Source organism: Balearica regulorum, chromosome 3, assembly GCF_011004875.1.
Source record: "Balearica regulorum gibbericeps isolate bBalReg1 chromosome 3, bBalReg1.pri, whole genome shotgun sequence".
NCBI classification, from domain to species: domain Eukaryota; kingdom Metazoa; phylum Chordata; class Aves; order Gruiformes; family Gruidae; genus Balearica; species Balearica regulorum.
In genome coordinates this window covers 63,472,207-63,497,996 of record NC_046186.1, presented here as the reverse complement: position 1 = coordinate 63,497,996, position 25,790 = coordinate 63,472,207, and the positions used below count along the sequence as shown (strand labels likewise).

The 25,790-nt window shown below is 37.9% G+C and overlaps 1 protein-coding gene across 8 annotated transcripts in view; it reads left to right on the top strand.

The window, feature by feature from the left end:
• The first annotated feature begins 7,553 nt into the window (after window positions 1-7,553).
• Window positions 7,554-25,790, top strand: part of HBS1L (HBS1 like translational GTPase) — a 62,636-nt gene continuing 44,399 nt past the window's right edge. Inside the window, exons 1-5 of one of the 8 annotated variants that reach the window (XM_075748154.1) lie at window positions 7,554-7,742; window positions 11,037-11,102; window positions 12,981-13,118; window positions 15,378-15,572; window positions 16,228-19,674. In XM_075748154.1, coding sequence (XP_075604269.1) covers window positions 7,700-7,742; window positions 11,037-11,102; window positions 12,981-13,118; window positions 15,378-15,572; window positions 16,228-17,711 — 1,926 coding nt within the window. In that variant the 5' untranslated portion in view covers window positions 7,554-7,699 and the 3' untranslated portion in view covers window positions 17,712-19,674. Of the gene's footprint in view, window positions 7,743-11,036; window positions 11,103-12,980; window positions 13,119-15,377; window positions 15,573-16,227; window positions 19,675-25,790 lie in introns of those variants that run through there. The other 7 variants (XM_075748156.1, XM_075748155.1, XM_075748153.1 and 4 more) reach the window with 7 other exon arrangements.

Genomic DNA, 25,790 nt, shown 5'->3' with positions numbered 1-25,790 from the left:
ATTATTTTAGCCATAGCAGAGGGACAGAAAGAACCATTTCTTTCCATCCATGTCCATGCATGATTTGGGGAAAAATGACTTTAATGCTAACTGAGTTCGGCTTGCACTGCAACATTGTTGTGTCTTTCAGGGAATTCATTGCATGGATACAAATATAAAAAATACGTGGACTTCAATGCAAAGATGAAAGTTCATCAGATCTCCAATCAGCAACAAAATCACATAAAGCAATTATAATTTTAAGCATATTAAGTGATGTTTTATTTAGTTAACTCGTCCTCAGAGATAGCTTAGAAAGTGAGGCAATAATCTTTTCAGAAGGGGATACTTTGGTGGGAGCATAATGTTCAAACAGAACAGCTACATCAGTGAAACTTTTGACACCAGTATTAAAACATTGATTCATAAAGCCTAAGCCCTGTTTGTTTCTTATAAACAGTGTGGATACGAAAACTGGGGAGATGAGTAAGATATCTCCAGTTAAACTGAAATCCTGCCATCACCCGTGAGGTAGCTGCTGAAGCACCATAAGACCAAAAGCTTACATGTTCCTTTTCATAATATACGGTACAGAGACTAAGGAACTTTGGACTGGTACTGTTTTTTTAATTGGTGTTTCTCCTTCACACTTTGTGGCTAATGTTTTCCTATTATCAAGGTCTTGCATATTTTCAGCACCCACCCAACTCTGTGGTATTATATGTATTTTTTAAAGGTCTGAGTGACAAGTACATTGATATAAGTGAATCATCATTTTGCAGGCATAAAATTTTATCAGATTGGTTTTCAAGTAGATTTATACATTTAAGACAGTGCATCTGCCATACAAGATTAGCTCATGGAAGATAGGACATTCATTCTAATAGCGAGTGATAGAATTTTATACTTTAAACATGTGAAGCAAACTAGATAGTAAATAAGCATCTTGTTAAGTAGTTCCTGGTTATCAGATAAAGTAAACAAAACTGAACTAAAAGGATATAATTGTGCAAGATTAGGCCAAGTTTCCATTCCCTGCTAGTGTCACTGCTTTATGCTCCAGGACTACATTTGACTCTAGGATACACAAAATATAACCAGATGACAAAGCAAGGAAAGCAAAAGAAAAGGACATCTGAAGTGCATTATTTCCTGTGATTGCAGGATGAATTAGCAATGCCTGTTATGGGATTCTTCAGTCTGCAGTACATGAGAATTAATTGAGAGATAAAGAGGGACTTGAGAATTTCATGTAGAATTACCTCTTGAAAGTGAAATTTTTGGTGGGAAGAAACAAGAGACTTTAGTCAAAGACCAAAGTATAGTATCAGCTGAACAAAGCCACATTTCTTACTCATCTAATGATGCTCCCTGTCACACTTAATAACACCACGTATCTCTCTTCAGCCTGACATACCCCAATGTTACAGATTCAGTTCTGAGTCTCATGTGCAAATGAATGTGATTCAGAAGAACCCTGCAGGTAGCAGACTTCCACGGGAGGTGAGTACAGAGGGTTTCCTTGACTCAGTGGCCGTGCCATCCCTGCCATTAGGCTGCCTGTCATTTACCCCTTCCACGTCACATAAAGGTAACTGAATCTCAGGCTGCCTACAGACCGCAGGCGGCCGCACCGCCTTGCAGCGTGGACACACGGCAATGCTCCACGCTCCATGGTACGGAGGGCAGCAGGCTGTGCACGCCACCAGTAAGGCTGTACTCGACATGAGGCTAATGAACACCACGCAGCTGCTATTTCTCTTTCAGGATCACTCAAGACTTGCCCAGACCCCATGTGTGAGTCTGTACTTCAAATAAAATGGATATGTATTCACTGAGTTTGCCACAGCCTCAATTAACATATGAATATCAAATGGTAATTCTTCTGGATGTCTTATGGAAGACCGAGTTTATTTTTCTGCTGGAAATCTTTGTTATGTTTTCCATGTGTTAGGTAATTCCTGCCCACCCTCCTCTAGGACAGCTTTTTTTTTTTTTTTTTTTTTTGGGTCAGTAACCAGACAGGGCAAAAGCTAAGTCTCTGAGAGACTAGCAAGGGAGTTTTCTGAGCAACGTATTCAGTCTGCTCTGTCTGGCATGCAGACTTGGGTTTGCCAAAGGTAGGTCCCAAAAATTTAGAAGTGCAGAACACAGAAAACAAAACCAGAGTAATTCTAAGATAATGCTTAAAGTTCAACAAGCTGCCTTCCCAACAAAGCAACTATAATTATGCCTCCCACAAGCATGCATGTGTCAGCATTTGTTTTTAATTGAAGGTCTATATGAAGAGATTGGTAGTGGAATGTCCTGGTCAGATTTGTATCATGAATTACTTTATCCAGAAAAGCAAGAGACTTTTCAAACTGTATTCGCCCTGCTTTGATTTCTACCTGTGTAAATGATGTAAATGGTGCTTGTGTAATGTTTCTTAAAAGGTATTTTCCAGAATTTAACTTCTTTTTTTCTACTGAGGCAGTAGAAAAAGATCCCGCTGTGTTACTGGAAGCTTGGCTGCATCCCTATGTTCAATAAATATACCTTACCACAGACATATAGGTGAAAACACAGTTTATAGTAGTAGCCGGGATCCTTGACAAACTTTTTAAAGTGCTTGCTAAATTGGTGTGTACAATCACATACAACAGAATGCTGCCACTACATATACATGTGAGTCATTATTATGTGCTTTAGCACATATACACGTGAGTCATTATTATGTGCTTTAGCGCAAACACGTGCATCATAACTCATAAACAGCCTTCTGTTTTTTCTTTTCCTTATGTCTGTAGCTCCCATTAATTTATCCTGTCAGTCACCTGTAACAATTAAAAGTAGATTGAATCACTAACACGAAAATTTCCATACCTGGCAGAACTTTTATATAGATTGTAAATATTTACTGTGATCATGTTTAAGTATTCTTGTCATCTACTCAAGTATCTGAACTGTTTGAATCCTGCTAAGTTTTTGGCCGTGCTCAGTTCTTCTGGCAGTGAATATTACAGTCAAATTCTGTGCTGAATTAAAATTGTTTACTTTAATAATTTCAAAATTTGCCTTCTTTCAATCTCAAGGAACTTCCACTTTTACTATGAGCAAAAAAATAATGGCTATTTATGAGCCATTCCCCAATATATACTTTAGTCATGTCCCATTTTCTACATCTCCTGTGTAAGACAAATTCTTAATCCTTTTAATCTTTCTTCATGGAAGAAACTTCCCATGCCCCTGATGATTCTCATCACTTATCTCACTCTGTATCACCAATATACTTCATAGACTAACAAGAAGTGAATGCCACTGTCTGTTCTAATTGTTTCTTAATTTTTATTTGCATTCAGTGGTAGAAACAATTGATCAGGGATTTTCAGTGGCTACAGCTACCATGCTCTTGGCAACGGTGCTTGAATTAGAACTCCTGCTCTCGCAGCCATGTGGCTCAAGGCGATTCCCCTCCTTGCAGAGACCGGGCTTCCCTTTCTGGGCCGACATTCGGGTCACTGCAGGTGAGAAGCAGCCTGAGAGCCAGCAGGGAGGCAGTGGGATGACAGGGGAATTTAGAATTGAGATCAAAGTGTTTCGGGAAGTATAGACATAGCTAAAGTCACTGAAATATTTTATTTCTTATTGTAACAGTAAGTTTACATGCTTGTGACAAACACAAATGTGATGAAATTGGCAGTGTTAGGTTTACGGTTAGACTCGATAATCTTAAAGGTCTTTTCCAACCTAAATGATTCTATGTTAAACCATCCAAATAGGCAACTTTTCCAGATCAAATTGCTGTTATGTTACCATTTGCCATCAGTTGCCATCTAACTTGGCTAGATCCTGTTGAAATTGTGTAAGGTCTTAACTAACATAAATCACTAACTTGCAGGCAAAACTTGTTTTGCAGATTGATCCATTCTCAATGAAATAATAAATATATTTAACAAGCTTATTCATACTGACGAAAATTGGAGACGCTTGCTATTTACCATATGTACAAAATTATCATTTATTAATACTCTTTGCTTTCTGACTCCTAAATCAGCTTCTGATCTAGATGGTGTCATTTTAAACAAAACCAGACGTGTTTATTGGCTGCAGTTCTTTTGATCTAGTCAAATCATTTATCAGCTGGAAAAGTGCTTAGTGACATTGATAACATCTATATTTAAAAACTTAACACCCACACCACAGAGTGTAGTATAACATCTGGAATTATGCTGGTTTTTTCCCAGACCAGGTCTTGCTTAACTTTGGTTTAAAAGGAAATGAAATAGACTGAATGTTTTTTCACTAAGAACTTTAAAACTACTAAAAAGCTGGGTAACTTCACTTGAAGAAGAAATAACATCATTTAAAATGATCTAACCTTTTTGACTTTCTGCTTAGCTAAAATAAATTATTAAATATTTTATTAATTCATTCTTACTGTTAGGAAAAAAATTAGTAGTGCTGGGCCCGGGAGTGCCCAGGAAACTGCTGAAAAAACCCAGGATTATCAGTAATGCTGCCACCTGGATTGAGACTGGTGGTTTTCATTCACTTCTTAGTGCACATGCCTTAAAGTATCATATAATCTCAGTGGGCAGGAAGGAAATGAATGCTCACAGAGTTTACCAGAAGTGACCTGGTTAGTCATTCCTCGGTCAAAGCTGCTGGAGCCAGACTGATGAGGTTCTCTGGTGGTGCTTTAATTGCTGCTGAAGGAATAATGTTTAGTTGTAGACTGCTTTGCTATCATCAGATGAATACCATGCATGAACTTTGCATTCACTTACAAATAGCACTAACTGAGGTATAGCTAGAGCTTGAGGACTAAAGCTTATTATTTCTTGAACACCTTTCTCTAAAACATTTACATAGGTCTCAGAGTTAAGGAAAGGCAAGGAATGATCACTGTGTATTTACGCCTCTTTGAAGATAGTGCTGTAATATGAAATAATTGTGCTTCTGTATGAAATTGTTGTTCTTGGCTTTTTTTTTCCCTCAGGTCTTCATATGATATAACCTACACCACTTTAAATGAAAAATAGCAGCCTTCCAAGTTCACTGTTAATGCCATGGAAAAACTACATAGTGTATCATCTGCTACACTGGGCTTAGATCATCTTTATATTTTTACAAGTCTTATTTATTTTCTTCTTTTAAATACTAATTTCAAAATCTTGAAAACAATGTTACATTTGAGTCAAGCAAATGAAATGTGGGTCATATCTGTGGAGGCCACAGTCACTGAAAATCAAAAGCGACAACATAATAAATGTGAACATAAAATTCAAACATGAAAAAATGATTATTTGATAGGCAGCTGGTGATTTGTGTAAAAAGCATGAATAGAAAGGATAAAAGAAACATCTTTGCAATAGGATGGTCAGGTGTGAAATGAGAAAAGTCACTGCTTAAAAGAAAAAAATGCTAAATTTACATGATTTAGATTTACTGGAGTTTTTAACATCTGAAAAACGGAATCCAAGTAATTTTGGAGGCTAGAAAGTGTGCCATTTCCAAAGTAAAGCTGTTGGAGGCAGACTGGCAGGATGCTCTGACGGTTGTAGTGCTACAGTGTCTTTAAGGCACCTCACTAAAGGCTCAGATAGCATGTGCCGGAATCAGCTTTTGGATTTAGAAGTGTGTCACCCTGGCTGTGTAATATTAAATCATAACGTATGATAGCAATTCTTCACTTTTGTATCTTTGACCCATATCAAGAGATTGGGACAGATAAGGATCAACACAACGTCTGTCAAACCTCTGCTGTGGAGAACATTTGGGTCACTAAAGGTCAACAGGACACCAGCATTAATTAGAAATCTTTGTTTCCAATTCTATGCTAATCTTTGCACCATATGAAAGATATTACAGAGATCCTAAGTTTGTGCAGCTGCATGTGCCAATCTGTACAAATTAGTCACAAATATGCAAATAACATAAGGAAACAATCTACACATTTGCATAAAATTTGTATATGAACACAAACTTTAGCTTATGCTTAACACACCCTGCCTCTAGCAGTGACCAGGAAGGATGTGGAGTCGCAGATAGTGGCAGTTTTGGCATGTGGGCCAGGATGAGGCAATAGTTAGGTGGCAGTTAGAAAACCAGGGTATGTGTGTTTGTAGGGATGTGTGGCTACGCGGTGGGATATCAGAGGACACCTGGGGCATGCAGGTGGCTGGAGGAGGCTGGATTGCTGGTGCTGTCAAGACCGGTAAAAAGATGGTAAATAAAGTATTAAAGGTCTTGGAGATGGAGACATCAGACTTGAGTAATATTAATGGGATCGTCTGCCTAGCAGGTTCTCAGCATGTAGATGAATGCAGGTATCTGAGGAACAACTGGGCTGGAGGATGTAGAAGCAGCTGCATCTGCCAGAGCTGGAGCTCAGGAGGGGGCACTGGGAGGGCCCATGAGCTGGGATCTCTCTCCCATCTCCCACTGTCACTGGAGCTTACAGACTTCTCTGCTTGCCCCTCTCTCTCTTGGACCCAGCAAGAGGAGCAGCTGGATCTTCCTTGATTACCTAGTTCCTAATAGGGACATTCCTTGATTACCTGATCCCTTGGCACTGCAGCAGCACTTGCAGACTGAAACTCGGGTGTAAACCGTACCTATAGCGATGTGCCAATGAAGTCAAATCAAGACCTCCATGGAGCTTAATGCTTTGACATTTTGCTGCTTAACACTGCCAATAGCCATGCTAATTAATACAGTTTGCATTTACCTACAGCCAGCTCATTTAATCCCAACCACTAGTCAGTCACTGGATTGTAATGGCTACTGGTCACCAACAAGCCAGGTCAATTTGAGCTGTTTCAGATCCAGAATTGAAAGACAAAACCTTGTAGTTAATTTTAGAGCCTTTCAAACTTTGCTCCTGTGGTGGCACACAAATATGGAAACGGTATTTTGAGAGTGTGCTTAAATGAGCATACCCTTCAGAGAATTTAGGCCAACCCAGAATGCTACGTTGTCATCAATGATGTAACTGTTTTGAATAATCTTGAATACACTTGCTTACATATGTGCGCATATGGTTGCAGCAGTTCATCACATTTTAAGTTTGAGGTGTGAATGATGACGTAGCAATGAGGGTTACACGTCAAATGCCAAGACCGCACCAGACTGCGAGATCAGACTCAGGGCAGCGGCAGTGGCGGGGTGCCTGGATGCCGGCACCCTCAGCGTTGGCCGCGGCATGCCGAGGACGGGTGCGTTTCCCTCGGGCGGGGCGGGGGGCAGGCGAAGTACAGCCGTGACCCCTCGCAGGGCCGGGCCTGCTCTACTTGCCCCGCGTGGGGCTGCGCGCAGAGCCCTCCCAGAGCGCGGCACCGCTGCGGCTGTTCCCTCACGGTCCCTGAGGAAGCCGAGGCCGCAGGGCGAGGCGAGGGGCCGAGGCCCGCCGCCCACCAGCCTCCCCCGCCCCTCAGCGGGGCCAGGCGGCACGAGCCCAGCGCCCGCCGCTGACGTGGGCCACAGCCCAGCGCAGGGGCGGAGCTCCGACCGGCTCAGGGAACCGCCCCGTCTCGCCCCGCGCCACCAACCGACCAGGAAGCGGCCGGGCGAGGCGGGAGGACGCCGCGCATGCGTGATAACGCGACGAGGGCGGAAGCGTGCTCCGCGCGCCTGCGCAGGAGGATTCCGCCAGGCCCGCCGGACACCAACATGGCGCCCTAGGTCCGCCGCGCCAGCGCCACCGCGGGCGAGCGAGGCGACCGCCGCCGCCATCATCATGTCCCGGCACAGGAACGTCCGAGGCTATAACTACGACGAAGGTAGTGGCGAGCAGGGGCTGGCAGCAGAGCTGCGGGGGCCGTCCCGAACGCCGCCCCAACCGCCGGTCACTTCGCGGCTCCCCTCTCCCCCCCCCGGGCCCGCACTCGTTCCATCGGCGGGCCCTTCTGCCCCGGGGGTGCCCGGCGGTGTCCGTGTGCGGTAGGGTGTGCCCGGGCCCGCACGGGGGGCTGTCAAGGGCGGTGGGAGGGGAGAAGCAGCCCCCTCCCCCCCGCAGGGGTTGGATGAGGCTCCGTGCGAGGCCTCGCCCCGCCCCCCCACACCCCCCTACCCCCCCCCCCCCGCCGCCGCTTCCCGCCCGAGCGGCGGGTCAGGCGCACGTGGCCGTGCTGCCGCTGCCCTGCAGGGCCTCCTCCTGCTGCCGGGGTCCCCCGGGAGCTTCCACATGGGGAAAGCGCGGCCGCGGCACGCAGGCCTAGCCGTGGCAGGGGTTACCTGCGTTGCCTTAAGCTGTCGAAGTTGACCGGTTTTCAGGCGGGTGGGAGTGACTCGAAAACCAGCCTCAATACAATTGAACCTGCCCTCCTTCAGCCTTGTAAAGCTTAAAAGTTTGTATGCCCAGTCTAACTAGCAAAGTTGTTGCTGATGTTCAGCCATAGTAATAGATAAGCGGTAACAGCTGTTCCACGTAGAAGAAATGTAGTTCTTAAAGATGGAGTTGAGCATCTAAGGAAGAATCTGTGTTTCAGACACCTTTCTGTCATATTTTACTTAAGCTTGCATGGACTGAACAAGCTCTTGTGTAACAACTGGGCTCGTACCTGCAGTGCTGCACCTTTCTTTGTGCTCTGTCCCATTAACTTAGGCAAACTGTATATTGCACCCTTTTTTCCTCAATGGTTTTGTTTATTTTGGCTTGGGCTGTGGAAAAATGGACACATTTCCAGTTGATACTGGTATTTTAAAGAACCCTTTGGTATGGGAGCAGCTGTTTTGTTGCCTGACTTTGTCAGATTATATACAAAAATTGCAAAAAAATACTTCTACCTGCCTCTGGTCTTCTGCTGTTGAGCAGACAGATGCAATGTGTATATGTATTGTAGTAGCAGAAATTGAGTTTTGCACTGCGATCTTGGAATTTTTGGGGAAGTCGTGTAAATCCATGTCACTCATGACATCTCTGTGGCCTACCTTGCAGGTTTTACTATTGCAAATTTACCTAAGACAGGCAAAATCTTAGACTGGATTGGGGATTTTACTGCTTGATTCTTTCATCCTCTAGAGATTTTCTTCATCACAGACTGGATGAAATGTCAACTTCAACTGAATATCTGTCATCTGTGAAGTTGGGTGCCCAATCTGTGGAATTCATTTCAGTGTTTGTATACTCATTAGAATCTCTTTTAATGAGGTTGCTGAGATACATAGTAATTTCCTGTATCCTTATGAGACTTAAGTTGCTACTTTACTGTTGCATTACACATCAGGTTTAATTAGAAGTAGGTATGCGTGTGGTCTTTATATTTACACCATATACTACTTTTGTAGTTGCATACAATCATTTCTGTCCCAAATGAAGTACACTTTTCTGTCTTCTTTTTTTTTCTTTAATACTATATGTTCTTTTTATGCCACTTACGATTCTGTAATGCTTTGTCTGGCCCAATTATTTGTCTCCTTTCTAAAGTAAATATTTGCAGTATTTTTTGGGCTCCTTTCCTAGGAAGTCTTCTGAGGCCTTAGATTTTGTTGTCTTTATTTGACCGTGTTCTATTTCTGCTGTCTCCTTTTTGAGGTATTGTGATCAGAACTGAATGCGATATTCCAGCTGAGAGTATGTCGGTGATAACAGCTGTTGATACTGTGGAATGCTTCTGTGGCTTCTACTCTGTCCTCTGTAATTTCTGTCATTTTTTAATAATTATTTTTGTGGTTAATGCAAGCTGAACCATTTACCTGAGGTGTATTTTTCTTAGTCCAGAAATTAAACCATTATGGGATATACAAGTGATTGAAGTAATACACACTGACAAGACTTACCTTGATTTCAGTTACTAACTGTGAATGTTAACCATTCACACAAGTCATTTTGGAGTTCTCCTTGACACTCCCCGAGTATTGGCCAAACTACAAAAAGTGCTCTTACCTTGAAAAAAATATGTAACTCTTTTCTAGACTTTTTTATAGATTAATTGGTCCTAGCATGGAACCAGGAGACATGGTCAAAAAGTAGATAACAATATGCTCTTTTTAAAAAGATAATCAAAACAAGCCTGTAGTACATTTTCTTTATCCTGTGATATTTAATTTCCAAAGTAGCTTCCTGAGTCTTTCACTAAACTTCACACACTTGTGCTAACCATTTTAGCTACTACTTTTGGTTGGCATTTTTTTTGAAAATTACAGTGGATTATAGAGTTAAGTTTACTTTGATTTTCTTGTTCCATGTTGATAGATAAATGAACCTTTCATGCCCCAGTGCAGATTTTTTTTAGATGGTAGCTACTTTTTTCTCTCTTTTAAAGCAACAAACAATACATGTTATTTGTGAAACTGCCAAGTGCATGCAATAACATCTTTAAAAACATTTCGTTACTTTTTTCATGTATTTCATTATTACTTAGTGAAAATTAGAAATGTTTTTTAAAGATTTACATAATAGGATTTTTTTGGGGGAGGGTGGATAATACACTTTCTGTGTTTCCTGATAACTGATTCCTGATACCTTTTAAAAAAAAAAAAATTGGGAAAGTATATGGCTATGTTTAAGTAACTATATAAGGTTCTTGCTTTTTGGATGAAACAATTTTGTGTATTCAAAGGGAATTGTGAATTGTCTTTTTGCTTTTCTGAACCTGAGCTGAAGGGTAGATATCCGTGAGGACAGACCAGAGAAGAAAGCTGAGTAGTAAATGGGTATGGAATAGAAATGCTGATTCTGAGTCGTTGGAGTAGAGATTGTAATTGAACTGTCTGTGGTTAAGACTGTTGAGAGGTCAAGCAGAAATGTCAAGAGAAGTGCCATGGGCGAAGATTTGTGGAACTGGGTTTGGATTGTGAGGGCAGCCTTCCAAAGGAGGTGCTGAAGGAGGGGGTGTGAAGCATGGCAGCTCTTGAAAATTCTCAGCTTTCCTAATGAATAAAGTATTAAATGTTAAAATTCTATTCTTGTAACTTAGAATTGCTTACCTAGGTAAATAAACAGTACTTAACTGCACATCTGGAATACTAGGGATGCATAATTTCTTAAAATCTTGTGTAAAAGCTACCCTTTGAATTATAATATTAAGTATTTAGAAATTGTGCTGACTAATCTTACTGTTTCTGCTTCATAGATTTTGAAGATGATGATGTGTATGGCCAATCAGTAGAAGATGATTATTGCATTTCTCCTTCAACAGGTTAGTTCAAATGATTACATATAAGCATTATCCATTGATTCCTACTCTAATATTTATTTCTAGAATAAATCAATATTTAAAAACTAGTGAAAGTTTTGAAAAGTGCCTAGCGGCCATAATCTTGTTAAAGTCAGTTATGTAGTGTTAGGCATTGTACTTTTTGAAAGTCACATAAGACAACTGGGCACATCTTCAGTTGTACAAGTATGTTATCTTGGATGGTCAGAATGTACTTGATAATGTAAAAATGTGGTTTATGGGAATGTGTTGATAGTCTTGGAACATTTGGTATCTTTTAAAATTGTTAGTAGGATCTAGCTGTGTGTAGCAGTTGTGATTCTGCACCTGGTAGTTGATGTCTTTTACACAACTTTGAGTAAATGCAGGGTAGGGAGTCTTGTTGTGGGCTGCAGCACTTGTCCTCACTGGCTTCTGGTCTCGTGCAAGAGCACGCAGAGCTAATAAGCTTTCTGGCATTTGTAGTGTTGCAAAGGAGGTATAAAAATAGTGATGCTTTGTGCTCAGGTGAGATGTGCTCAGCAGCTCAACCCAGCTGAATTCAGCCTGAGCGTAGAACCATTAGGTTGTTTCTCCAGTCCAATCTCTGTTAAGATTGTCAGTTCAGGGTTTACCCATATTTGGCAACAGTGTTTTCAGAGCTGAGTAGGCCCTGAAAACAGTATGTCTGATGTTGATGTGAAGCAGTACTACTGCAGGTAACTAGTGGATCTAAATCCACTGCGAGCGCGATGTAGCCTGTGACTTCTGGCCACAAGTCTTTAAAAATCTGTTCCTCTGTCCTCCTGTTGATTTTAGATAAGCGAATCTAGGTGCATATTTTTATTATTTGTAGTCACATTCCCTGGTTTAAATTCAGATTGTCTTGCATTCAATTTCTAAGTTTAATTGCTAGAATTTTCCAGACATTTTCTAAGAATTAAGGTAGCTTTGTATTTTGTGATGAAAACGTGCAACACGTTTGCATTTTACTCAAGTATAAACTGCTAAATTGCAAAACTAATTCTTGTTTGTGCACAGTAATTTTCCTAGGAATTCTTTTTACGTAAGCTTCATTTATAAAAAGTAGTCTGATCTAGATTGTATAGCAATCTCTTAGTAATTGCTTGAGTTATGATGATTAGATACAAAATGGTATGCATTTGGTAAACAGTTGCTAAGGCTATGCTACTTAACTTCTGGATATACATATGCTTTCAGTATGTATTTCAGAGCTGGGGAGTATGTAATGGTGGGGGCTCATGTTCAGCAAGAAGCTCTAGCTATATATACCTTAATGTGTTGCTAAATCAGAGTGGAATTATGCACTTGTTTAAAGTTTTGTGTGAATATACATTTTAACTCATGGGCTGTATTTCTAATGAAATTCCAACAAGAGGAGAATATGTTGGACTCCATTAAATTGTTATCAGTAGTGTGATAGTGCCATACTGTAAAAGCAACATTATTTTCATGCTACTTTTTTTTTTTTAACCTGTAACTCAGGTTCTGGGTAAGGTTCTGAAGATATTAGGCCATAGATGGTAATTTGGTGTAGGAAATACTGTTTTTCAAGTCTGTAGTGTGTTCTTTTATTTGAATATTGAACTTTGCAGAATTATTGCATTACATGGATACAAGGATATTGCCTAGCCTGTGGTTTCGCTGTGATGATGACTTACAGCAGTTCATGCTAGCATATAAATATGTTCTGTACAATCTTCAGGTAGTAGTCATTATACAGTAGTGTCCCATTCCCTCCCTGAAATCACTGCAGCAGGTCAGCATCCTAACTTTTTTTCCCCTTTATATATGTTTTATTTTAAAGGAGGAAAAAAAGACCTGATTTTTTTTAATACTTTGTTTTTTTACTTAATTCAGCAGCTCAATTTATCTACTCCAGACGAGACAAACCAGCAACATTTGCTGAGCCATTAGAAGAAGAATATGGCTGTGAAGGTACAGATGATACTGCTGATTATTTTACGTCCAGTCATCAGTTGACTGAAGTTGATAGAGGTAATTATAGAAAATAAATAGTTCTCAGAGCAATCTCTTTTATGAATTAAGGATTTACTAAGAGAGTCTGAAATTAATGTTTGTTACTTGACTGACACAGCTCACAATTTTGTAATCTTGTAGAACACCACCCTTCCCGAGCATAGCTTCATTGGTGATTCTTCAAGTTCGTAACTACCTTTTGTAACTTTGCATACATTGAAATCTGTTCTTAGTGTCTTACTAGAAATAATGAGATTTGATATGCAATTCAGACATAAGAACAGCTGTGCTGGCTCAGCCCAAGCATCCGTGCAGTTCAAGGTCTTGAACTCCACAAATGGATGTTTAGGGAAGAGTATTAGAGTATTTGTAGAATGATCTTTTGCTTGTATTGCATTCCAGATTATGGCCCTTAGCAGTATTTGAAAGGTTTTCAAAGTCACGCATTTCCTTGAAACAGTAGCCAGTATCTTTAGATACCTGTATCTTCTACAATCTTTTCTTACTCTGCTTCAATTCATTAGACTTTGGTTTCCATTTAGTTCTGCAGGCACGAATTCCATGTTACAAGCAGAGTTCTGATCTGGGGGGTCGGGAAAAAAAAGACTGGCTTTTGTTTTTTAAACTTGCTATCTGATAGCCTAATTATATGCTTTGTGAAAAAGATTCACAAATTTCCCAAGTTTTAATAGTTAACTTAGTTTTTAATGTTTCAAAAATAATTGGGGTTATTGTTACAATGTTGATAAGCTCAGAGTATTGTGTGTTGGTGAATGAATAGCAATAAAATGCATGAATGAAATACGGTATTTAAAACAAGTTGCAGAAAATTCAGAAACAATAGATAGAATAGAAATAGTCTAGATTCCATATCAAGTGAACTGGTAGAAGCTATGATAGTGCATAGACATATGGGTAAATGTCGTAAATTGGGATGTAATATACATGTTTTTACAGCAGGAAATAATGCTGTAGAGAGCAATTTGAAAGAATTATCCTGTGTGTGGATACAGGTGATCTAGGCAGTATAGTACCCTGGCTTTTCAGAATGCTTTTCGCAAACTTAATCAGTTAAGAATTGATACTGGAACAAGGAGGAAAGTAATATTCTGGACTAATAAAAGATGGAAAAGAAACCTAGAAATAACCATTTCTATTGTGAAAACAGCAGTGGTCCCACAAGACCTGTTGTGTTTGGTATAGTGTGCAGTATTGGCCATTAACACAAAATGATTGATTGTGGTCAGTCTGGCTGCAAAGAGTTTGACAAGATTGTCCTTGTTGAGTGTTGGATAATAAAATGGCCAACCAGCATGTTGTGCAGGGCCCTACCAGTACTTGTTTCACAGAGCAAATGTCTGGGGAACATTGACTTGCTATTTGGATTACGAATTGAGGGTCATGATTTAAGTAACCTTGAGAAAGTTGGAATTCTGTGGTGTTAAATTCCCTTAGCAAAGTTCTTTAAATGTCACCATCTTTGAGGAGGTGTTCAAATAAAGAATATGTAATTGTCGTCTTGTTGTTCAGTTCCTGTTTTCTAAAATCTGAACTGGCAGAAACTGTGATATTGAGGAAGATTTTCTTCTGTTTGCTTGTGTTTGTATGTCTGATCAGCATGCTATTTCTAGTACGTGGCAGCCTGGTGAATTTTCAGTGTCTTGCTGTGCGGCAGGTCAAGACTTAAGAAACTTATCTTAGTCAAGGCTGATACTAGTTGCAGAAATGTGCTCCAAAGAAAATTTATTTTTATCAGCCAAAAAATGTATTACAGTTTTAGGAAAGGTAAAGATTGCAGGTAGTTTCAAACCTGGCATGTTGATCTGGAGTTTTCAATTGTTCAGGCCTGAGGCCCCCAAAAACGCTCTTTTACTTTGGGTGTTAATTATAGCATCTGTAAACACTTAAAATGTGCTGTTCAATGGGATTCCACATTGATTTACTAAATTACTTTGGATAATTTTAAGGTGATTATTTGTATTTATGCTCCGCAGTGAAGATAGTTAATTTTACAACATCAAAGTATTTCAATATTGAGACTTTATAGACTAAGTAGTAGTCAGTGATATGTTCCTTACAACAATCTCAAATATTTTGCAGGGTTTGGGGGCAAAGTTTATCATGGCAATAAGTGACATTGAAATTAATTCCTAAAGTTTTTATCTCTTACTAAGATACTTTTCTCCTGCTTTTGTTAATCAGACGTGTGGTGCTAGTGGTTAGGCCACTTAAGACATTTTTTTTGTGCAGCTTATAACAGTAATGTGTCTCTTTTAGCCCGTCTTAATTCATGCCTTGATCAAATGAGAGAAGTTTTGGCAGAGTCTGTACCAGAGCAAACAATGGTGCAAGCAGTACTGGATAGTAAATTTGATGTACAGAAGGCTTTGGATCTTGTGCTTTCACAAGGCAGTAAGCAAAATGTGAAGACCAAGAATGAGGACACTGTGATTGTAGGAAAGACGACAAAAGGTATACTTCTATTTAATTGTTTACATTCAAGATGATTCATTTGTATGTACAGTTTAATTTTGGCTTTACAAGCTGTGAAGATGCTTGTTATTGCATTAGTCATTTATTAGAAAAATAAAAAGTCCAACTTACTCTTCTATTTCTGTGTTCTAAAAACATTTAAAGGAAACAGTAGCTTTTCTTGAGCTAGAAGTAAAAATAAAACTTTAGTGTCAGCTTAAATTCAAACTGCAACCATCTGCAATTCGCAGTAAACTTCTGATTTCTAATATATGACATAACTGAATGTCCTAGAAGTTGGACAACATCTTTAAGATTTATGCACTTCTATTATTTGTTTGGTGAACTGATATCTTCCATCCCCAATATCTCCCTCTTTTTGGTAGCGTCTGTAGGTAACTTTATTTTGATTTATGTTTAAGTCTTTGTAATCTTTACTGGCGTTCTTTGCTGATTCTTAAAGTTTCTTAAGTATTTCAGTAGATAACCATAATTTAGTTGTAGAACATTGCATATCTTTGGATAACACTTAGTAATTAAATGCCTTTTCATGTTTCTTCTTGATTCTTTGTTGCCGCTGTCTACTTAAAAAAAAAATGGATATTTCGTTGTGACTGCACTTCCATCTGAAAATTATTGGCTATTGTAAGGTAAGGAGACTTACTTTGTTGTCCAGAAATGTGTATGGATACAGACAGTTCCTCTTGTGCAGTAGAAAATGTTGCTGACAACACCAACAAACCTGGGTTTGGAAACTTGGCAGCCAAAAGTGGTTCAGCTTGTTACTCTCTAATTACAAATGACAGAATGCTCCTTAATGCTGAAAAATCCGATATACCTACATCTGAAAGGAAAGGATTGAAATCCTCTTCACTTGTGTCATCTTCTTTCAGTGATGATTTATGTAAAGGATTGTTTTGTGAACCTGTGAATAAACAGGCAGAGAATCAACTATCAGAAAGTGCTAATACAGTAAGTTCGATTCCTGACAGTGAAGATGTTTACTTTAGCATAGGAGGTAACCCATCTGGAAATTCTTCCTTTAAGAAGTCGGAATGCAAGGAAATACAGGACTTGAAATCCTTGCTGATGCAGAATGTGGTTTGTGATTCTCTGAGTCCTGAAGACAGCGTTCCTCTTGTTTCCTCAAATACTCCTGATTGTAATAGTAATGCAAATTTTTGCAGTCCTCCGTGTTTAACTAGTGCTTTAGGAAAACTGGCTCTTGATAACGAAGTCAGTCATAGTGTAAATAGAAAGAATGAACGTCTTGCGAATTATTCTTCGCTTGTGCAAAGTACAAAACAAGAAAGCCCCTCTTCAGGCCTGGCTGCTTTGCCAGTGTTAGGGTCTGGAAGTACATCATTGGCTGACTTACTTCAGGAGCACCAGGAAAGCAGTGCTAGCCACTGTTATTCTTTGGCTGATCTTTATACCCAGTCAACAGCAAGTCTCACCGATAGGAAATTGGGAACCTCATCCTTATCAGAACTACTAAGTCAACCCCAAACTTCAGGTGGGATGCCAGAGCTGACAGGATCTTTGTCTTCTCTAGCCCTCTCTAAAGTTTCTCCGCTAAAGGAAGTTGAGAATTTATCACTTTCAGATTTAATAGCAGAGACTATTGAAGTAGATAAAACTCAGCAAAGGACAGACTTCCCCATGCTCAATGTAACTGAGCTGAGGCCCCCTAAAAGAACCTACATTGATTTAAGCGTCCTTGTAAAAAATGCAGGTGTAACTTCAGAACAAAATGTGGTAGGACAGTCAAATATCTTAAGTTCTGAAACTAAACTTTTAAAAGAAAAACAAGGCAAATGTTCTGGTTTTGCCAAAACAAATAAAAAGCCCAGAAGAGGGCTTACTCTTAAGAGGCAGGATTTGTCCCTTTCATGGATGAAGGCGCTGCGTGCAAGACCTTCAGCTTTTGCTTTAACCTTGTGTCTCCGTTATCCTCCAAAAGGTTATAAGCGGCGCACAATTGGTATGCATAAAGCTTTCCTATACAGTAGACAGGTACAAGACATAAAACCCAAGGAAACTGGCCCTATAATAGCCATAACACCATTTGACTTCAAATCAGCATCTCCTGATGATATTGTGAAAGCTAACCAAAAAAGAGCTTTTACAAGAGAGTAGTGGGAGTAATAAAAAAAAAAAAATAAAAAAAAATTAATGTTTATATGTTGGTATATTAAAATCCTTGTAATTATATAGGACCTATTTATAATCCAGAACTGAGTTTTTTATTTTTTTAATTGACATATTACAGTTCTCACTGTTTGGTAACAAATTTGTATGTGAACTTTTGAGCTGTTGCACTGAATATCTTTATTTTTGCCTAATTTTCACTGACAATTTAACATTTTTAACTTTTTCAAAATCTTGAACTTTAGTGTATATAGCATGTACAAAATTCTGTAAACACCATTAGACTTATTGAAACATCTCTCTAGGTGTTGAAGATACAGTTCATTGGGAAGAACACTGAATTATCATTTGGTAGATTAAATTTAGTTTTGCTATGTGGTGCGTAGTTTGGGGAGCGGGAACCTCAGTTTATATTATGACTGTTTTATTAAATGTTCTTAAAATTAGATTTTCTGATAACGTATGTTATTAAACTACCAGTCTTGTAATTGGTATTTCCAGTCAATGTCGCTATTTTCTTCTGTCTTTATACTCAGTACAATATTATAACAGAAATAGCTTTAGTTTTTAAAAGCCTCACTGACCTCAGGTTTTGACAGTTGTAGTTGTGGTAGGACATGTATAGTTTTTGATAGGACCAAATTTGTAGGGGAGCAAGCAATTAAAATTGTGTGCCCTCTCCCCCAATTCACTCTTTAATCAACTGTCAAAATGTAACATTCAGAATTTTAAAACAGCTATTTTGTAGGTATATACATGTTGCATGTATTTCATAAGAAATGTCACTAGGATTCTATGGTTTATTCTTGAGTCTTTCAGGAAAGAATTGGAATAACAGTTGTTTCAACTTTAGCATGAGAGTCTTTGCTCAATGGAAAAAAAAAAAAAATCAGGCAAAGCCTTAGTGCTGTTTGTGTCTGCCTCTTGTCTGTTTTGAAGAAAGCTTCCTTTAGTAATGGCAATATATTCTCTTGTACTGTTTGCACCCATTGCTGTTACTTTGTATCTTTATATGGAAGATCAGAATCAGGACATTCTGGACTTATTTTTTTAACTGATAATTACCAGATTCTGGTGCCTCATTAGTCAAATTAGTAACTGCATGTATGTTTCAACTTTCCTTTTCATACACATTATTACTTTTAATATATTTTCCAGTGTCAATGTCAGTATTTTAGATCCTGGACAGCAATAAGTGCAATAAAAGTACTGCTGCAACTAGAAAAATACATTTGTTCATATACTGCCATACACTTATTCATGCTAAACTTGGCAGCTACTATACAATAGTAATTTTCATCTAGTTTTAATTAATTTTTGTTGAGCATGTTGCATCAAAAAAAGACAAAAACTTTATTCCTGACTTCAGGTTGCACTACAGTTTTGTTTCTAAATAAAAATAAAACATGTTCCAGTGCTCTCAGGTACAAATTTCATGTTCTGTATATTTTGCTTGTTGGTCTAGTTGATGCTGTTGTCATTTAGCACTATGAGCAGTGTGACCTCTATCCTCTTGAATAAAATCAATGTTTCTTACCCTTACTAATAAAAGTTTTATATAATGACAGTACTTCAGTGTTTATGTTCTAGTTGACACGTAGCCATCTGTATCCTTACCTATTTTGAGTGCCTTGAAGCATTGAAGTGTAAATAACACAATCCCGTGTACGTACTATGATCTGATAAGTTCATGAGGTGGAGCATAATTGATTTATTTCCTCGGAAGACTTCCTATAGAAATCTGACTGATAGTGATTGTATACTGCTTGTTGTGTTAATTAGTCTTAACAGCAAATTCTGCTTTTTGAACAGTATGTTTTACAGTGATCAGTTTCTCTGTAGTTAGTCCAAATGATAACTACCCACTGCTTAAAAGTCCAAGTCTGTTTTCCCCGCTGAGGCAAAATGTCCTGTTTGGATAATTTATAATTAAAGTTCAGTTTTTCCAAAATTGTGTGTATTCTTCTGGCAGAGAAATTCTAATTTTTAAAAGTAAAATATTAGGACAAAGTTTGGCATCGTCATGCCTGGTATATTGTTAGTTGGTTTTGCTTTCTCATGTTCCAAATACTCTTGAGGCTCTAACTAATGTAGGTAGAGATTTCTAATACATGTGGGTTTTCTTACATTTTCATTGAATGGCTTCGTTTTTCCCTCTAAATCTTTTCCCTTATTCTTATTTAACTTCTCTTTGCTTTTGGTTTGTTTTCTCATTCCCCTAGCTGCTCTTCTTTGCATAAAACTTCTTAGCATTTTTAATAGTTTTAGAGCCTGAACTGGACATACACCTAAATGTATGTCCTGTGGATTCCATTGGAAAGTAGGTACTAGTAGTAGGTGGCAATGTGTAGTACTTGGAGCTCAGTCTTGCCATGGGTTTCATGCAGATTAAACTTTGAACAAGTGACTGAAGCCAAAGGGCCTCAGCATTATATGTTTATTGCGGATCTTACTGTGGGATTGATACCTTAGTAAACAACTTTGGATCTTGTTAGCTAGCTAGGTTTTCATATATAGTTTTTCATTTGCATTTGCCTCAGTGTTGTTAGTGATCTTGAAGAAGCAACACATGCAGTTCAGTGTATAAGGAGTAGGGGAGGGATTTTTCTTCAGGTTGCAATCCCGAAGTGAGCCTTCAATTAGTACAAACCTGCAGGCTGATCACTGCAGAGGTGCCTAAGTGGTGGATAAACGTGAATTCCAGTTAATTTTCAGCAGAGATTATTTATTTCCATGCTTGGAAAATCTTAGTTCTGTTTTTATAAACAAAAGGTAATGTGTATATTTGTTTTTTAAATGAAACAGGTATTTTAATAATTTCCTTATATATTTCTTAATTTCCTTACTGAGAACCAGGTTGGTGTCATTAGTGACAGGTTTAATTGTCTTAGAATACTGCATGATATTATGGTATATGGCATTTTTGTGTAAGTTGTCCGTGTTTGGCCTTTGCACTGAAGTGTTTCTGCCTAAGGAGTGTTAGAAGTCTTGTTAACTAAATCTATTTTGTGCTTAATACAGTGATCTTATTTTGTTGATGTATATATATACAACTTTCCCCCCCCATTTTGCAGCTAGTGTGGATCTTTATGTAATACGGGTAATTGTGTTATTTGTTTTGGAATTCACATATTAACATTGCAAAGTACTTGTGTCTGTGTTTGCAATGGACATAAAAAAGATAATACTAAACTACATAGACATACTACTTCTGGTATTCAGACTGTATACTCCTAAGGTATTTTGTACATTAAATTTGTTTTGTACATAATTAAGTGGCTGCTGAATATTTTTAATATAAAATTGCCTTGTGGACATTGCTTTATGTACCTAAATAAAATGCATATTCTTAAAAGACTGACTTAATAATTTCTTGTTAACTTACCTGGTGGAAATAGAGTTGTGATTGAATGTTCTATAATGATTGTACCTATTGTGGAAACAGGCTCCAGTTCTTGTCTAGGTTTGCATGGGCATACTTCTTTCCGTGGAAGATTCCTTTGGAGAAAGTAAGGCAAAAAACTTGAATCTGCTAGGGTGTCTTCATATACCATGTTGAGGCTCCAGTATGCTTTTGGTTAGAAATGGGTTTGTAACGATTTTTTAGATCATTTTGGTAACATTCTTAAACCTTATTTGGATCTTAAAAAGGGAGGGATATTGGTGAAATGAGAAAAAAAACAACTGTCTAAAGTTAGTTCTCAAGCTCTTTGTTACAGTAGAAATTAGAGTTACTACAGTTGATTTCTTAAAATCAGTGTTCTTAACATGTCTCTAAATACCCGTTCCATTTTTTTCTTTTAGGTTTCCTTTTTCTAGCTGATTTCTATCTGAGCTTGTTTTGAGAAACCAGGGCAAATTGAAAGTCAAAGTCTGAGAAGGGTAGGAAAGTAACAACCCCCATTGGGATATCAAAAATGATTGATGCTTTGTACCCTTTGGGATGTGAATTAATATAATTATATTTAGCTTGTTTTTAATTACAACAGAAAACACTTTTGAGAAAATTATAGAATGTTAGGAGCATAAGCTTCAGATTTAAAAAAACCCCATGGGATTAAAACTTCACATACCTGTTTTTTACTCTTCACTCATATCTATTTCTGAATAATTTCTCATTGAATTGTTTGAGGATCTTAAGCTTCAGAGGCAGCAAGCTCCTTGAATTTTTGGAGCTGTTGCACAATAATATTTCTTATCTCTAAGAGACTGTAAGTGGTGCAGTGAAGTAGTCTTAGCAATTTTGTGTTTTGCCGTATTTCCTCTAATTGTGTCATTCAAATACATTTTTCAGTAATCAACAGTTTCTGAAAATCTACACTTACTTAAAAAGTTAGAGCAGTTACTACTATTGCAAAAATGAGTAGCTAACCAAAATACTTGTATGATGATAGGATATAGGTTGTCTTTATGAAATGTATATAGTTTATTACAGTACTTTTATATGAGGGCAATAGTTTAGGGTTGCACACACACAGTCATTCACATCTCTTTCAAATCTAAACTGCTAAGCTTTAAAGCATTTTTGTATTAAATGTTGATTATGAATTGTGGTTGAGAGAGAAAAAAAAAAAAGCACAAATTTCATCATATTGTAATTCATGCAGTAAAAATAAACTTCCTAAAGTGCTGAAAGGGGATGCTTCTCTGCTTTTTGTTTCTTTGGAAATTGAGTTGAATTTTTATGGATAACTTACATCCGTTTTTTTGTTTGTTTGTTTGTTTGTGTGAAGCTTAGACAGCTGATAAACTCCTAAGTAGATTTTATGTTCAATTCCCTGTGTCCAAACTGCTATTTAGAGGATGAGGAAACGTCATTAGTCCAATTTATTTATACTTCTGTGTGTGCTAATGGTCTTGACCTTAGAGGATTTTCTGTGGGGAAGTAAGAGAAACTTCATTTGTGAAGCTGGTGTGTTTAGTCTGCACTAGAAAACAATGTTAGGAAACAAATCAAAGCCAATGGTGGTATATTTATTTATTTCTTGAAGTAAGCTCTTTTGGCCTTCCCAGATTGCTATCTTAATGCAGTTCAGTGGGAATGGGTCTCTGTTTTAGTATTGCTGTACTATACCGCCAGGTGCTCCTTTATGCAGATTGTTTGTTGAAGTATATGTTTTTACCAAAAGTAAATACTAATGGCAGTTTGTGATTTTAGATGATGGTTGAGATGAATGGTTCTTATGAAATGGTTCATGAGTTTCTGGTGTGTGTCGTCATGGAAGTGTTGTTTATCTGGTTTGTGGATGCATTACACTGTATACTTAAAAATGGCCCCTTAAAAACAATTGTCAGTGACTTTTGAGGTACATCAGTGGTTTGTTGGTCAAATAATTGATTTGGATGCTTAGTGTTGATAGGATTTGTTGAGAAGATAACCCATTGCCTTTCTCTGTGCATTTCTGGTAATAAAATGACCAGATGATGACTAGGACCCATGAAACAGTTGTAGACTGCAGAGATTAAAATGATACGTTTTGAATGCGGTCATGAACAATTTGTTAAGAATTGCAGACTTATGAAGACATAGTGAAAACTGTCTTACTCTTTTATAATGAGAATATGAAGATTTTAGATAAGAGTTGCTTGTGAAGTATTTGCTCATCATCATGTCAATGTATGGAGGTAATAGCTGATGAAGATGGACATGATTTTAATATTTCAATCGGCTATTTTGAGTCTTTTTGTCCATAAAACCAAAGAATGAAATCTTAGTATAAATTTCGTTTTAACTGGTGACATACGTTCTTGACATATGCAGCATTTCTCAGGCGTCCTTTGCTTGATCTCAGCAGTGGGTTTCAGTGGTGTTCAGAGATTGCAATTTGAAATGCACTATTGTACGAAGTTTGCTTTCAGTATAGTCAAGCAAGAATTTTTGTTTGATGAAATTTAGCTGATATTTATGGGTTCTCTGAGAAACCCGTCTTAAAGTTCAAATTTCTAAAAAATGGTAATTTCTGCTTTCTTTTTCTTGCTAAACTACATTTTAATTTCTTTTTTGCCTGTGTTAGTATTGCAGAACCAATGCAGATACTGGTGAGTGAGCTAGATTCTGTTCCATTTTGGGCACCATTAATGGAATTGTTAACCACTTTATGACACTAAGATTTTTCGTTTTATTGATGTATGAGCAAGAAGGAGGTCAGATGTCTGTAAATGTGCAGTCCTGGCAGGAAATTAAAACTACTGTGAACGGAGCATGTTTAGTTTGATTGTTGTTGGGGTAGCAAGGAATCTAGTCTTTTTTCAATGAAGTCATTCTTGTAGTTGAGCTGTCTGGTATTATGGTATTTTTTCAGGACTAACACCAAGAACAGGGCCTTTATAGGGTTAGATGTATAAATATTTAATAAGAAACAAGCTTCACGTTAAAGAGTCAAAATTGAAAGTAAGGCACAGGAAGCTGAAAAGCCTTACTCATGATATGCCAGATAATCTAGGAATAGAGCACAGGTCTCAAGCTCAAGGCTAATTTTCTAAATATTAGACTATACTGCTTTGCTTGCAGCTGTTAATAGAGAAGCAGGCATTTTTTCACTGGCATTTATTTTTGATTTTGATTTTTATTAATACTGCATGTAATCAGGTTTTTGACGTAGCTATTAAGACAGTGTGGGCAGTTTAAAGAATACAAGCCACAACTAAAATTAATAGATGCTTAGCTTGCGTTTTGTTAATGTTATTGATCTTTCAATTTTCTAGAATTCTTTTTTTGCCCCTCCTGTATAAATGTCTTCCTTAATTTTTGCTTTACACCAGTAACAAATAAACAAAAGTCCCACAAACGTTACCACAATGTGACAATGTAATTATCTTTTTCTTTTCACTCAGTTGAATGCAACAGTTTGGTTTTGGTTCAGAATGATGGGCGTTTCTCACTCCGTAGACAATTATTTACTTGTCGTCTGTCTCTCTATGCTACAGATGGACACTGTGGTAGCAGTTGCTCCTAGTGCAAAGTGTCAGAATGCAGATTATTGTGCTTTAACAGATAACGTCTATCACTTCTGCTTTGTGGTTAATGGAAAAGTGAAGTTAGCAGTCATAAATGAAAAAACAAATTGATACCTTGGATTTTATTTATAGGTAGAATTAAAATCCTGGAGGAGCAAACATTCTGAAGTTTAGTGGTGATGTACAATATATTTTCATTAGGTTAGAGTCCCTCAGGTTTTACTTCCATTTATCATACTAGGCTCTAATGCTTTGATTTTGCACATTTACAAATCCATTATTTATACCTTGGTAGCTCAGAAGAAATTTTTGTCCCCAACTTCAATTGGCTGTGCTAACATGACAGTTTTCAAATGCCTGCTGTAGTCATGAGAGCCCATTGTCATTAATGATACTCAGATATGGCATGTATTCAGTCTGTGACAAGAGAATGTGTTCTTTACTGAATGGAAATGTTTCAAATCTGACATGACTGATGATATAGTTATATCTTAAATCATGGAAAGTAATGAGAATTTAAGACTTCCGTGTTTTGTGTAAGAAAAATATATACACAGACTTCGAGAAGTTACTAAATCTTGACTCTGAGGCACTGTGTGGGTTTTAGAAAGGAAGTGGCTTATTTCAGGGAAAAATGTGTCACCAGCAATGAAAAGCTTTTTAAAATCCTTTGAGATACCTTTTTGAGATTCTCCTCATACATACTGTACACCTACACTGGAAAAAGTGACACTCCAGGCTTTTTCTGAGTTTTCTTTTATGGTCCTTTAACGATAGTTTGGTTTACTTTTTTTCAGACAAAGTGTAAACCAATACAAAGCCAATCATTTTCATAGTTGACTATATCATGGACAAAAAGTGAGTGTGGTGCTTGGAAGCTGAGAGAGCTTAGACAAAACTAAAATTGATTGTGTCCTTTTTAGAACTCTGAGATTCCTGAAGACCCAGAGATCCTGGGGAAACAGTAGCTCCACTTGTTCTTACTGTGGCCTTCTATCTCAGTCCCTCTAGGTCATGGTAAAGATCATCAATCAGTTGGTTTTCTTTGTGTCTTTAGAAGGTAAAGTGAAGAATTCACCAAGTTCTCAGATGTGATTGCTGGAGTGCCAG